The following is a 14,661-nucleotide window of genomic DNA, read 5'->3' as shown; positions in this document are numbered from 1 at the left end:
GCGCATCCTTACCAATCAACGCTCGCCTTGAAGTCTGACCAATCGCCCTCCTCCGCCGCAGCCAATCCGTCTGCGGGCTGCCGTGAGCGACGTGGTTGCTGCGCGCTGAAGTCCAATGACCCGGATGAAAGTCCAAGCCGGCTCACGTCTGCAGCCAGTTAGAGCCCGGGGAAGCCAATTCTGTTATGGAGCTTGCACCTGCTGAGAATTAAATAGCCAATTAGAGACTTCTGAAGTCCTCGGTGCTCCTCTAATCTGTCGGAGGAGGAGGAGGTTATGAGGGCTTAAGCCTGGAGGGACTTCGGCGTTCCGAGGCTGGGGATGGGGGTGGGTGTTGGGTCACTCGTGGGTGTCCCGAGGCCTACGGAGTCACTACACGGCCAGCGGCCTTGGGGGAAGTCACCTCACGATTGCGGCGCCACTTTATCTGTTAAGAATTTCTGCCTAGATCGTCCTCCCAACCCCATCTTGGCCAGGGCACAGGAAAGCAACTATGTTAAAGGAGTGAAATGGGGGCGGGCGCTGCACACGCCACGTGGACCGAAAGTCACCGTGGCCACCACCCGGGTAAGGCAGCTGTAGGAGGAGCACGCCTGCGGCTCCCTGCCCTGGCCTGGGCCGTAGTCCTGCGTGCGGAAGGGGGAGGATTTGGCAGGCAGCGGTTTGCTTGAAAAACTGAATTCCAGCCGCTGCCTTGGTCGTTCCCAACCGTTAGGAACGGTTGGCCCTTCTACCACCTTCACTCTACGGCGAGGGCACAGTCGCTCCAAGTTTCCCGGAGATTTTTGCACCACCGTGTGTGTCATGCCTGGCACACGATGAACACTCAATAAACATTTGTTGAGTGAACACAACATTGTGTTTGGTCGTTCAGATGTCTTTGGGTCAGTTTCCCCTTTATTATTATTACTGTTATTTTAGAGACGGGCTTGCTATGTTGTCCAGGCTGTCCCTAAATTCTGTTTGCTCAGGCTCTTGAGTAGTTGGGGCTTGCTTACAAACATGCTTGGCTTCTAGTCATTCAAAAAACATATTTGGATAAATAATACATGCACCGTCAAGAAGATTCACAAGTAACAAAAGGTTATTGCACACAATGTCCCTTCAGAGGCAACCAGTGCAACCAGTTTCTTGGGACATTTTTCACAAGTGTTCCACACTTAAAATACATGTCAATGTATTTTTACACAGTTGAAAGCATGCTATACATACAATTTTATAACTTTCTCTTTATATATGTTAGTAAGCTTTTCATAGCAACATACCTTTCTGCCTCTTAGTTAAATCTCAAGATATGACATGGATGTAGGAGATGTATTTAACCAGAATTTTAACATGTTTACTTTTAAGCAAACTTTGCACTTTTAAATTTTTTACTTGTCTGGATAATCATATTGCTGTTAACGTTTGAACCTTGTGTCTCAAGCAGATAAGTTGCCTTCACACAAAGATCTCTCCCAACAAGCCCGGCTACTCGGTACCCCAGATGGGATGAAGTCGTGTACCCTACACAGCTGCTTCTACTGGACCTGTTCCTCCTGACCTATCCTCAGATGGGCTCCATAAACCCTGGACAGCAGGACACAGCCAACTCTCCTACATCCCCCATAGCCATTCTTCTAGGTTCCCCCTAGAGACACGTCGCCCCCAATGTCAGCAGGAAGTAGCCAGATATCACGACGACGACTCCATTCCTGTTTCACCTCTCTCTTTTCTTTTTAAGTTAACCAAAACGGGGGAAACTGTACTCTCCCCCCATGAGCAAGCCTGAAGAGACCTTGGTTGACACAGCAAGGTCAAGTGACGGGATCTAGGTGGAGTTACCCACCTTGGCTGCCCAGAACACAGCAGAACTGCCCCTGGGCTTGCCTTGAGACATCTCCGGCCATGACCTGGAATGGACTATGGATTATCCCACCCATCTGAAACCAGGAGGGGTTGTGGGTTGGGTCTTCCCCTTTAAATTGAGAGCTGAACATTAAAGCTTTGGGCCTTGATCAGAAAAAAATTTTTTTTTTTTACTTGTAAGACCAGGTATCTCTATATAGCCCTGGATTGGTTGGAACTCTCTGTGTGGACCAGTTTTGTTTTGAGACAGGGTCTCTCTGTGTAGACCAAGCTGGACTCAAACTTACAGAGATGCACTTGGGCATGAATCACCATGCTCAGCTTCATTTTGCTTTTAGATGGTTGTATCTCCATGGTAAATACTTACAAATACAAACATTAGCTCAAAGAATTATGCCTTGTTACTATATTTGGATTACACAGCTTTGCAAAGATTTTCCCACAAACATTTTTCCAGTTTTTACTCAATTGACAATATTTGAAAAGGATTTGATTTAGTATTGCCAGATTGCCTTCCACAGAAGTTTAAAAAGTTTTGCACCCACCAGGCATGCATGAAAAGGACCCATTTGATAGCATACTGACACCATATGTTGTCACACAGCTTGATTTTTTTGGGGGAGGGGACAATCCAATAATGGAAATTATTATGTCATTGCAACTTTATTTTTCATTTATTATAAGTAAGGCTGCATGTAATGTATTTAAGTGCAGTTGTACTTTTTGCAAGTTGTTTACATGCTTTGTTAATTTTTTACTACATGTTAAATCTTAATATTTATTCATTGTATGTAAGTTAGAAATACTTCCCTCTTTCAAGTTTACTGTTTTCCATTTTTATTTAAATAATTCTTATTTTTATGATTATGGGTATTTTGCCTGCATGCATATATGTGCACCATGTGTGTGCCTGGTGCCTACAGAGCCCTGGATCCACTGGAACTGGAGTGACTAGTGGTTGTGAGCTGCCGAGTGAGTGCTGAGAATTGAACCAGGGTCCTCTAGAGAATAGCAGCCAGTGCTCTTAACTGATAAGCAATCTCTCCAGCCCCTTTTCTATGTAATTTCAAACTTTGTTTACAGTTTTGCTGTACAAGAGCTTTGTGATGTGTGTGTGTGTGTGTGTGTGTGAAGCCAGAGGTCAAACATAGAACACAGACATGTTCCTCAATCATTTCCTACCTTTAAAAACACACAAAGCACACACACATAACCAGCCAGTCTGGGGGACAGCGGTGCACACCTTTAATCACAACACTCAGGAGGCAGAGGCAGGTAATTGAGACCAGCCTGGTCTACAGAGTAAGTTCCATGCAGCCATCGCTACACAGATAAATCCTATTTTAGAAAACAACAAAACAACAACAAAACATAATACCAGACAGAGTCTCTCACTGAACCTGAAACTAGTGTTTAGGCCAGGCTAACTGACTGGTGAGCTGCAGAGACCAGCCTGGTCCTTCACTTCCCAGATGTTCCATTGCCCCAGGCTTTTTATGTGAGTGCACCAACCCCAACTTAGACCTTTATGGTTACAGAGCAGGCCTTTAACTGGCTGAACCAGCTTCACAGCTCCAGTAATTTTTATGTAGTTGAATTTATCGACTTTTTTTTAAAAATAATTTTTGGGCTCATATTGTTTAGAAAAGTCTCTTACTACTTAAAATTATTTTTAAAACCCTTGTTTTTCTTAAAAAAGACATTTTGTATTTTTGAATGTATAAATTTTTGACTCTTCTGGAATTTATTATGGCATAAAGATGTGAGACAGACAACTTTGTTTTACCCAACTTTTCATATTTTCTGTATTTTTGAATATACCTTTATACTTCTCAAATTCTTACATATCTTTGAGTCTATTTTGTGTATGAATATTTTATTTTCATGTATATCAGTGTACCATGTGCAATTCTAATATGTAAAGAGGCCAGAAGAAGGTGGAACTGGAGTTACAGAAGGTTGTGAGCCACCATGACGATGCTAGAAATCATACCCAGGTCCTCTGCAAGGGATAGCAAGTGCTTTTGACAGCTGAGCCACCTCTCCAGCTGTCTCTTTAAGCCTATTTTGTTCCATTGATCTATTCATATTCTAATACCGCTAATACATGCTATGTATTTTGACACAGTTAAAAAATAATTTATAGTACCTGTACAAATGATAAATGTACAATTTGTTGGTTTGTGATGGGCTCTTGTTCTGTAGCACAGGCTGGCTCGGAAGTCAGTATGTGGTCTAGGAAATCCTCCTGCCTCACCCTCAAGAGTTCTGGAACTACAAGTATGAGTTGCCATATGGCCATATGTATATATAGTTTTCAAAAATGGATTATCTGTTGTAAGCAGCACCAAATCAAAAAGCAACATTACCAGTGTCCCAGAGACCACCCATGAGCCCCATCCTGCCATTACACTCCTCAAGAGGGGGTCGCAGAGAATGTGCTCTTTGGCGTTTAGCTTCCTTTGTTCGAATTATTTCAGCAAGATTTAGACTTAATGTATATGAAGCGTGCTTATCTATTATTCTTACTGTGTCATAGTACACTGTGAAAATTGTCCATAATTTACTTTTCTGTTTTATTGCTAATGTTATTTTTTTTATTGGAATCACATATTTTTAGATTAAAGGAGCATTGTTGTATTTATAATCTAGAATCTTCCCATAAATTTTCATCTTGGATGTACCATTGTTGTGTTTTAAAGTTTTTATCATGTAGAACTTACATGCATCTTAAGATTATTCATAGATACTTGAATGCCTTGATTACTATAGAAATTTTAAAATATTTTATTTCCATGTGTATATGGATATGTTCACATGAATTTGGGTAGGACCTAAATTCAGGTTCTTTGCAAGTGCAGCAAACACTCTTAATTGGGGAGCTATCTATCCCTAGTTTACCCTTTAAATGTTTTTTTTTTTTTTCCTTTAAATGTTTTTGTTGTGAGGTTGTGTGTGAATGCATGGTGTGAGTATGGCAGTCGGAAAGTGTGCTTGTGTTTGTGTGTTTTCTTGAATGTGTTGTGGTACATGTGTAGCACCCACAGAACAACTCGTGAGAGTTAGCTCTTCCTTCCACCATATAGGTCCAGGGGATCGAGTCAGGCTGTCAGGCTTGGTGGCAATCACCATCAGCTACTAAGTCATTTTGTTAGCCACTATAGCTATTTTTTTTTTTTAATGATAGAAGGTAGAGTATTTAAATCCAAGGAATAATGTCTAGTATTATTATAAAGAGCACATAATTGCTTTGTAGGCCCATCATCTTCCAGCTCCAGAAGCAGGGAGGGCAGATCAAGAAATCAAATGTAAGTTCAAAGTAGGAATTAAAAACTAAAATTATATACCACAGCAACCTATTTTAAAATTTAATTAGTAATTTGTGCGTGCGTGTGTGTGTGTGCATGTGTGTGCACGAGTGTATATGTGTGTGTGGTCATGCACATATATTAGAGGACAACTTGTGGGAGTTGGTTCTCTCCTCCCACCGTGTGGGTCGTGAGGACTGACACAGGTCACATCACTCTACCGGCTGAGTTATCTCACCAGCCCTGGAGGGCTTCCTTAGTCAGGATAATGAAAATCCAGGTATTACTCATAATATCGAGGAGCAGCAGAACGACTGAAACGGCTTCAAACTCACCCCCAAGTCCCTAGGAATTTAGTATTTCTCATCTCATTTCCTTCAGGAGCCCAAAGCAGGATTGAAGTTGTGGGATGCCTCCTCCCCCACTGATCAAGTTTCCACTAGAAACCAGTCTTTGGCTCGGGGAGGCTTACTCTTGTCGTTTATGCTGGTGCTGCGATCCTGTCTTTACATCTTGATCAGGGGTCCCAGGAGAGAGATGCTCAGTGTTCTCCACCAGCACACTTTAAGGCAGTGGCTCTCAACCCTCCTAATGCTGTGATCCTTTAACACAGTGCCTCATGATGTGGTGACCCCAACCATCAAATTATTTTTGTTACTTCTTAACTGCAATTTTTGCTATGATTATTAATTGTAATGTAAGTATCAGTATTTTTTTTAATGGTCTTAGGCAACTCCTGTGAAAAGGTCATTTGGGCCCCAAGGGGTCGCCACCCACATTGAGAACTATTGCTCTAAGGCTTCTTACTTTGTTTCCTTTACCTAGCAGTTTAGAGAAACAGGTTTTGTGAGCTGCTATCCTGAGATATTCTCTAGCCTGAGTTATCCTCATATTCCTCTTTAGAGCAGGAGTTCTACCCAGAGGTCCCCACCTGTCCTTGAGTGATGAGTAGTGACAGAGGAAGGGGACAGGGACCACCCCATAGCACCTGCTGTAGCATCTCTGTTACACTGTAATCCCTTTATCCTTGTTTTTCATGGACACTGGGGAGCAAAGGCAGCTTGATCCCTGATCTCAGTTTTATCTTTGGAAACAGGCTTCCAAGACCCAAGGCCTTAACCTGAACCCCATGGGGTCTGTGTTTGCTTTAGAGTGACTGGATAATGAGATACATTTACCATCATAGCTTGTACTGGATGATTTCAAGAGAAGCCTGTGACTCCAAGGTGAGGAGGGTGTACTTTGTAGAGCATTCATCCTTGAATAGAATCCAGGATAGCAAAGGAAAACCAGAAGTCAGAAATCAGAGGAAACAATCCATCAGGGACCAGTTTGGAAGAGTGCTGAAATGGTCCCAGAGGGCTTTAAGTCTATAGCTCTGTCAGCCTATGGACTCTGATGCTCTTCCAAAATGGAAGGAAGGAGGCGGGATTGGAATGGTTTCAAGAAGGTCCTTTCCAGCAGGGGTAGACAAAAGCTGGACAGAGTGAGTGGATTCAAATGATTCTAGTTGTTCTACCATACTGGAAGTCCTTCTTTAACCCAAGGTTCTGAAGTTAGAACCCCTGAAGTACATGTTTTAGTTTATGATAAAATTCTATTCTGAGAGACCCAGGCATTCCCTTTCCATTGGTCTGATGCCTGGAATTTCTGCTCCTCTCTGCAGTTCTTGAGGCAGACAGACCACTAAGAGAAGAGAGGGAGAAGAAAGTAAAAGCAGCTTCTGGAGTCAGGCACATCAGTTAGAGGAGAAAGGTCAGAATCAATGGCTGGACCCAGACTCCCTTAACAGTGGAGTGGGTAGCATAGAAATGTCACTTTTCTTACAGCCTCATGCCATACAGCCAAGAGGCTTGGAGAGTCCATTACAAGAGCAAAATGACGACTCTGGTGGTAGAGTAGAAATGGTAGATCGGGAGTCAGTCACTTCTGAGTTTAAGTATAGCTTCCTTATTAACCAGCTCTGTGCACTTGAGCAACTCAATCTAATTTACCTTTAGGATTAATGTGAGGATTAAACACACACACACACACACACACATCCCACACACACCACACACACAACTTAGCCTGTACAATCACAACTGAGCTAAGAGCACCCTTTCCATGCAGGTCAGGTAAAGGACTGGCTTGCAGATTACCATAAAAGCTGGTGAAGTGTTCAACACGGTGACCTTAAATGGACGGACCTCACTTCTCTAAGGTCTCCTCAGAAACCTATGCAAGAATATGGAGTGGGGTGGAGGTGGGATAGGCTTGATGCCACATGCCTTTATACCAGTACTTTCTAGGCATAGGCAGGCCTCTGTGAGTTTAAAGTCAATCTGGTCTGCATATGGAGTTCCAGACCGACAAATGAGACCTTGTCTTAAAAGGGGGGAATGAAGGTTGGGAGGGAGGCTGGAGAAATGGTTCAATGTTTTCAGAGCACTTGTTGCTTCTGTAGAAGACTTGGGTTACCAGCACCCATATGTTGGCTTACAGCCATCTGAAATGCCAGTTCCATGGATCCAATGTTCTCTTCTGGCTTCTGTGGGCACCAAGTACACACATGGTGCACATACACACATGCAGATGCTCATACATACACATAAAATAATAATAATTTTAAAAAACCTCTTAGAAGAGGAGTAATGGGGAACAGCTCACAGGCATCTTCCAGGTCCCAGCCTAACAAGCTGCTGGTGGAAGAGGAGGGAGAAGAGGAGGTTGCTGGGTGGCTCCTTGGACTGTGAGGGCCCCGAGGAGCTTGAGGTCTTAGCATTGCCTATGTCTCAAGAATGTCCTTTTCTCCAGGTTCACCCTATAAACCCTTAAATTCTTACAACCACTTTTGGCCCTCCCAAGCACATTTGTCCTCTCTAATCCAGTTTTGCTGGTTCAGAGAAGCCAGATGCTTTCCCTGACAGGTGAAAGCATCTGCAGTGAGCCAGTGAGCGAAATCTCCTTAGAGCAAGGACAACAGCAGCCGCTAGAAAGCTCATGGTGGCATGCGTTTCAGTGGGAAGTGGGCAGGGAGTCAGCAAGGAGGAGAGAAACTAAGGACACTGGGTAGATGCTGCAGCCAAAAGAGAGTCCCTGGGGCTGCCTGACTCTCCACCTGTCAGCCCCTCCTCCTGTCCTCAAATCCCCCCTTTCTTCCTCCCCTTGTGGTGCTGATGCTGTCACCAAGCACCCAGCATTTCTGTGTTTGGGTCTCTGCTCCATCCTCTGTTGGAAACACACAGTGGTAGTCAGCATCTTTACCTCTCCCTCCACTTCCTCTCCGAGGTGACATCTATCCAGGGACAGCTTCCCACTGGGACCACACTATATCCACCCAGGCAGCTGCTGCCCTCTCCCTCCCACTTCTCACTGTGGCTGGCCGAGCTGCTTACCCTGGCTCACACCTGTGCATTCTTGTGGTTGTTAGCCTGTTTTTCCCTAGTAGTTCCCCTCTGGCTTTCCCCTTGCCAAGCATGCCTGGGATACACAACACTGGGAATGGCAGAAGATGTGAAATAGGAGAGTTCTGTGTAGGGATCCCTTCAAAGATGGCAGAATCTTGCCTTCTTTGTCTCTAGAGAGGAGAGGAAGGGGGAAAGGATGCAGACCAAGGGGGTGAGGAGTGCTGACCTCTGTAGGCCTCCTGGGCCTCCTCACCTTCTGTGCCAGGCTTGGTGAGGTAGAGGCTAGATGACCGATGGCTGAAATGGGAGGAAGAGGAAGAAGTAGATGGAAGTAAATGAAGTTCCAGAGATCATGTTGGATTCTCTCTGCCACTGCGGTGACTGTTGACAGTCAGGAAGGTGGTGGAGGCTCCTGCAGGCTGAGTGCCAGAGTGTAGTCAGGCCATATTCCCCTGCATCCACTGGAATCCTTGGCTGGAATCCCTTCCTGTACCTAAGGGCCCTGGCTAGATTGGGTACCCGGTAGCAGAGAAGAAAGGGAGCCTGCCTGCCTGCCTGCCTGATGAGCAGACTCTAAGAAGCTGGAGGTGCTTCCCAGCTCCACTTCCGAGATAATCTTATGGTTGTGTTTGGCAACTTGTCCTGGCTATTAGAGGATATACATACATGGAGAGCAGACTGGAGCCTTGTGTAGCTTTCCTGCCTTGTGTGAGTGGGTACCTGCGGTCGGGGGATGTGCTGACGATAAGGTCTGTATCTGCAGTTCCCTGGGACTCTCAGAGAAGATGCATGGGGCCATGCTCAGACTAGAACAGCAGTCATAATGCAGGCAGCAGGTGTGGGAGGCTGTGCTGTTTGGCCTGAAGCTGAGGTTCAAGAGACCTTAGTCCTCCCTTTCCGTTTGACTTCTAAAGTGGTCTTGGGTGGTCTTCAGTGTGGATGGAAAGGTCAGAATAACTTGGCAGTGACCCGATTACCACCAGAGTTCTTGTCCCCAGAGGGCCGAGGTGCCACAAAATCAAAAGTCATGTGGTGCTTGACCCGGCCCTTGCCCTTACTCCAAAGAGCAATCAAACCAAAGCAGAGGGTCACTGAGGTGAGGAAGGGGAGGAAACCCACTGCTAGCACCATAGCCACACCCCTGCTGTCCAGAAAGAAGGGCCCTGGGATCCCTGGCATAGTGATGTTGGGGTCAGACAGAGTGCCATTTGGTGGCTCAACTTGGATAACTTCCAGCCAGGTCCTCAGAGAGTCATTCCCAGCGACATTACTGACTACACAGACATAGGCCCCCCTGTCCCGCAGCTGCACCGAACGGATCTCCAAGGTACCATCCTCTAGCACCCTTACTCTCCCAACCCTTCCTAGCCAAGCCCCCTGAGGTCTCATCCAGGAAACAGTGGGGGCTGGGTCCCCATCTCCAGAGCAGGAGAAAACAGCATGCCCTCCCTCCTCTGCAATGACCCATCGAGGCCCAGACTTTCGGATTAGGGCTGGTTTGCAAGTGAAGTGGCCTGGAGGCAGAATGTCTGAAAATTCCCTTAGGCTTTTCCCCTGGACATGCTGGGGCCCAGCACAAGCAGGGGGGGATGTGCCAAAATCCAGGCGGCGGCGGAGGCGGAGCAGCCAGAGGAGGCGGCAATCGCAGGTTAGGGGGTTACCAGACAGCCTCAAGGTGACCAGTTTGTCTGGAGAAGGGAAGGCTGTTTCTTCTAGAGTCTGAAGAGCATTGTCTGCTACATCCAGCAAGTGGAAGGCAGTCAGGCCGTGGAAGGCATGGGCAGCGATGGAGGTGAGGCAGGCCCCTGACAGCCTGAGTTCCTGGAGCCTTACCAGGGGGCTGAGCCTTCGGGCTGGGATGGCTGAGATAGGATTCTGAGATAGATCCAAGATTCGGAGGAAGCTCAAGTGGTGTAGTGCTTGGAAGGGTACTGAGCTCAGATTGCAGCGGGTGATGGCTAGGCTGCTCAGATTGAGGCCGACCAGGCTCCCTGGGTCCAGGGCCTCCAGGGATGGCCAGTGGTGGATCTCCAGCTCCTTTAGCTGCCCTAGCCCTCGAAGTGCCCCAGCTGGCAGCCTCTCAATATCCAGTTCTCGAAGCCTAAGAGCTACTAGTGCTGGGAGCTGGGCAAGGGCTAGTCCAGGCACTGTGCTGAGGTTGCAACGTTCCAGAGTGATGGTACTTAGCTTAGCCAGCCCTGCAAAAGCCCCTGGAGCCACAAACACCAGGTGATTGTCTCCAACCTCCAGCTGCTGGAGGCTGCCTAGCTCACTAAAGGCTCCATCTAGAAAGAGGACAATTTGATTGAGGCGGAGGTCCAGCAGCATGAGGGCAGACAGACCTGAGAATATCCCAGGTCCCACAATTCTCAGTCGATTGCCCTGCAGCCTCAGGGTGAGTAGACTTTGTAGGCCATGAAAAGCCCCAGGCTCAAGGGTGGAGAGCTGGTTGTAGCTGAGGTCCAGTTCTTGGAGCTGGCCCAGTCGGGAGAGCATGCCACGCTGAAGACCCCACAGGCGGTTCCCACTCATATCCAGGAGTTCTGTGTCCAGTGGTAGCCCTCCAGGTATAGTATCCAGTCGCCTATGGGCACAAAGTACTGCCCGGGTCTGGGAGGTGCAGTCACACACAGTAGGGCAGCTACTGATGCTCCTTCCAGGCAGGAGGAGCAGGAAAAGGAGTGGGGACCATGGGAGCCGAGCTTGCTTTGGAGCAGTGGCTGCGTCCATCCCCTGAGGCCTGGAATAGATGATGACATGGTCTTTTTTTGAAAAGTGGCTTCAGATGGTGATGACCCTGCACTGTACTGAACCTTCTTAAGGTGGATCTTGCCAGCAAGTGTGGCACACAACCAGGGAAACTTGATGTACCCTAATGGGGAAATCTTTCCTTTGCAGCCATGGAAAACTGGCCAAGTACTTCCTGTGCATGATCACTAGTCAAGTTGATTTCTGTGGTGGGAAGTTTAAGGGGCTGAGTAGTGGGGAAAGCAGTCTGCATCTCTGTAAGGAGCTTTCCCCTGTGTCTACGAGACCAGGAATTCTTCAGGACCCATCTCCCTGACATCTGCTTTCTGCAAACTCTGCTATGTTCCTCTCACCCCACTCTTAGTCTCCCATATGTGGCACCTACAACTTTACCCAAGGCGCAGGGAGATCCCATCCAGACCTGAGAGAGTTTCTGACCCTGTGCTGCCTGGGAAAAGGCCCTCACTTTGACCAAATCATCAGAAGCTAGGGAACACACATGCTTCAGCTTCTACCAGTCTCTGCCCTCTTTCAGCCTGGCCCAAGGCCCAGACTAGCCAATTTGGTGTCCCCAAAATGCTTGTGTGATGGTAAGCCTGGCTGTATATTATTCATGGAACAGAGTACAGAGGCACTGGATGAGATTGAGAATCCTTTACAAGAACTCCAAGGACAGCACCTCTTATCTTATAGATGGGGTTGGGATGTGGAGGGTACACAAATATTTCATGGAGTCCTCAGCCTTGAGTTTCTCTTACATCCTTCCTTACGGGTGTTTTGATTCTAGTTAGTATGTGCGAGAGAGAGAGAGAGAGAGAGAGAGAGAGAGAGAGAGAGAGAGAGAGAGAGAGAGCTTCCACCCCTTTCCACCTGAGCTGCCTGAGAAGACACAAGGAGGCAAGGATAAAGAGGGAGAGACAGCACGTGACCTGATGCCATGGGTGGGAGGAAGGGAGACACTGGGTAGCACAGTGGACACCTGGATACAAGCACAATGCCCATCTGTATACAGTGAGTACCAGAAGCCTGGGCAGCATCAGGAGATGGTGACCATGATAACTGTAGGAGGCTGGACAAGGTGATAGAGATGGAGACATATTTAGTCTTGAGTGCCTCTGCTTGCCTTGCTATTGCAATGGGGACCACAGGTGAGGAGGAATATTAGAAAGAGATGGCAGGGGGACAGGAGCAGGAGCAGGAGCAAGCTGACACTCCTGGAGGCAGCCTGCTGTGTTTCCCTGGCTGCAGGTTCTGCACCTCTGGACTTTGAGGCTTCAGGTTTTCTGGGCGCCGTGGAGTTAGCTTTCTGCGGCATGTCCTATTTTCTCCAGTGTAGAATACAGGAGGGGTTGCTACTTCCCTTTCCTTCCTGTACTTCAGGAGACTCATTCTGGAGACTCTCCTCTAGCCTCTTCAGAGGACTAAGGCAGTTGGCAAACTAAAGAAAGATACCAAGTTCAACCCTCAGTATGGCCATAGAGAAAAGACCAGGGAATGAGGGTTGCAGGAAACTATTGTGAGGGGCACTTGGGGCAGCAGTCTCTGTCTTCCTTCCCACCCCTTTCAGGGCCTAATGGGTATCTGTGTGGTACTAAGAATTCCCAGCCTTTCCTCTCCCTCTGCCTGTTCTGGGAAGTCCACCTGACAGCTAGCCCTTCATCACTGTTGCTGTACTTCCTGTTCATCCCTTTTCTCTGCATTCAGCAAAAGTGCAGTGAGGCGTGTGTGCCAGCTCCCTTCCTCCTGCTTATGTGAGTTTTCTCTTTGTCCCCAAAGCCTGCTAGCCCAGTGGCTGGGGGACTTAGGGTCAACATCTTTTATTTATAAGGTGGCTAATTTAATTACAGCCTTCCTTTGTTACCCTCTATGACCACAGGACTGGCCTCTGGTCACTTTGCAAGAAGAAATGGATGTTACAAAACTCTTTCTCTTCTCCTGGGGTCTGGAGTCTGGGGCATTGCCCCCTCAGGGAGATGGAGCTTTCTTGTCTATATGACAGCCACAGAATCATATGAACACATATCCACTTTAAAGCACATCAGATTGAGGCATGGGGACCTGCATGATGAAGGGGCACTTAGGAGAGAAATTTTTGGAGTATCCACATAGATTAGGGGAGGGCTTTCTAGAGGCTAAAGAAGGGGGAGGGTCTCCTCCTTGAACTCTGTCTACTAGGAGTACCTGGGACATTTTAGTTTTTTTCAATCATAGGATGAATGGTCGGCTAGGGTAACGGGGGGGGGGGGGGGCAAGCTTTTTCTTGTAGGCTATTTAGCGTGGCCTTGTCTTTGAGAATGCCACGGGAAAGGGCAGCTGAGACTTGCTCACAGAGGGGAAGGGGCACTTACCGGAGAAGCTGGGGGGTGGCATCAAGTTGGGCGCTGCATCTCTCCAGGGCTGAGGCCTGTCCCATCCAAGCAGCACCTTGGCCTCTCCACCTCCCCTGTGTGTCTGACTCCCCACTCCCCAATGCCCGGCAGCCTGCCGCATCCGCCGGCTGGCAAGACTGCTGTTGCTGCTGCCGCTACTGCGGCCGCGCTGCCAAGACCAAGGGAGAGAAAAGAGCCAGGAAGCATTTTCTTTTCTTTTTTTTTTTTTTTCCCTCCTCTTCTCCCTTTTTAAACCAGAATGAGTCTGCAGCAACCCCGTTGGTGCAAAATAAATAAATAAAGCAACCAGGGAGGGCTGCAGCAGGAGCCACTAGGGGATGACGAATCGAATCGGGGGAGGAACTGAAGAGGGGGACTCAGGGCTGGGGCAGGGTCGGCTACCGAGACAGCCTGGGAAGCTTGAAAGACTTCTGACATCCTGGTTCCTCCTGGGGAGCTAGAGAGTTCCCGGGACACCACTTCCACAGTCTCTAGTCTCTTAGATGCACGGTAATTCTGTGCAATTTCTAAATCTAAACGGGCCTGTGGGTATCATTTGTTGAAAGTTCTCAGTCTAGAATATCTTTCTTCAGTTTAGTTTGCCATTCCTCTTGTGCTGGGTACCTGAGCATCAGTTTCTAAGTCTCTCTGGGGGACTGCTTAGCTGGGGGAGAATCTGGGGGGCTTAAAATTCTTATAAAACAGATGAATTACTAACTCGACACAGGAATAAAACTGCAGAGCAAGCATGCATTCTAGGCAGTCACATTCAAGTCTCCCAACACCAGACATGTGTGCCCTGCACCCTGTACAAGCACACAAGTACACATATACTTCCAGCCTTTAAAATTGTTTTTATAAAGAACGGCACAAGTTGGGGTTTATGTTTAACCTTTCAGCTGAGAGAGAGAGAGAGAGAAAAAAAAACTCTCCTTCTCTCTCATCTTCTGCTTACACCTCCTAGGAGAATCTGCAGCTTTACAAGACTGAGAGAAATTC

General features: G+C 47.4%; 1 protein-coding gene and 1 long non-coding RNA gene across 2 annotated transcripts; one reads left to right on the top strand and one right to left on the bottom strand.

The window, feature by feature from the left end:
- Nucleotides 1–27: 27 nt before the first annotated feature.
- Lingo4 (leucine rich repeat and Ig domain containing 4) lies at nt 28–14,347 on the bottom strand. Its single transcript, XM_034501296.2, has 3 exons — nt 13,642–14,347; nt 8,799–11,285; nt 28–201 (listed from the first exon to the last, which is right to left on the bottom strand). The coding sequence occupies exons 1-2, from the start codon at nt 13,704–13,706 to the stop codon at nt 9,494–9,496; spliced, it is 1,857 nt and encodes a 618-aa protein (XP_034357187.1). The 5' UTR covers nt 13,707–14,347; the 3' UTR covers nt 28–201; nt 8,799–9,493.
- LOC143442050 (uncharacterized) lies at nt 198–2,239 on the top strand. The gene is made up of 2 exons (XR_013109938.1): nt 198–884; nt 1,430–2,239. It is a non-coding gene; the product is annotated as an uncharacterized LOC143442050 (long non-coding RNA).
- Nucleotides 14,348–14,661: the final 314 nt, after the last annotated feature.

Source organism: Arvicanthis niloticus, chromosome 4, assembly GCF_011762505.2.
Source record: "Arvicanthis niloticus isolate mArvNil1 chromosome 4, mArvNil1.pat.X, whole genome shotgun sequence".
Taxonomy (NCBI): Eukaryota; Metazoa; Chordata; class Mammalia; order Rodentia; family Muridae; genus Arvicanthis; species Arvicanthis niloticus.
Note: the sequence above shows the minus strand (reverse complement) of the source record. Positions and strands in the feature narration are given on the sequence as shown.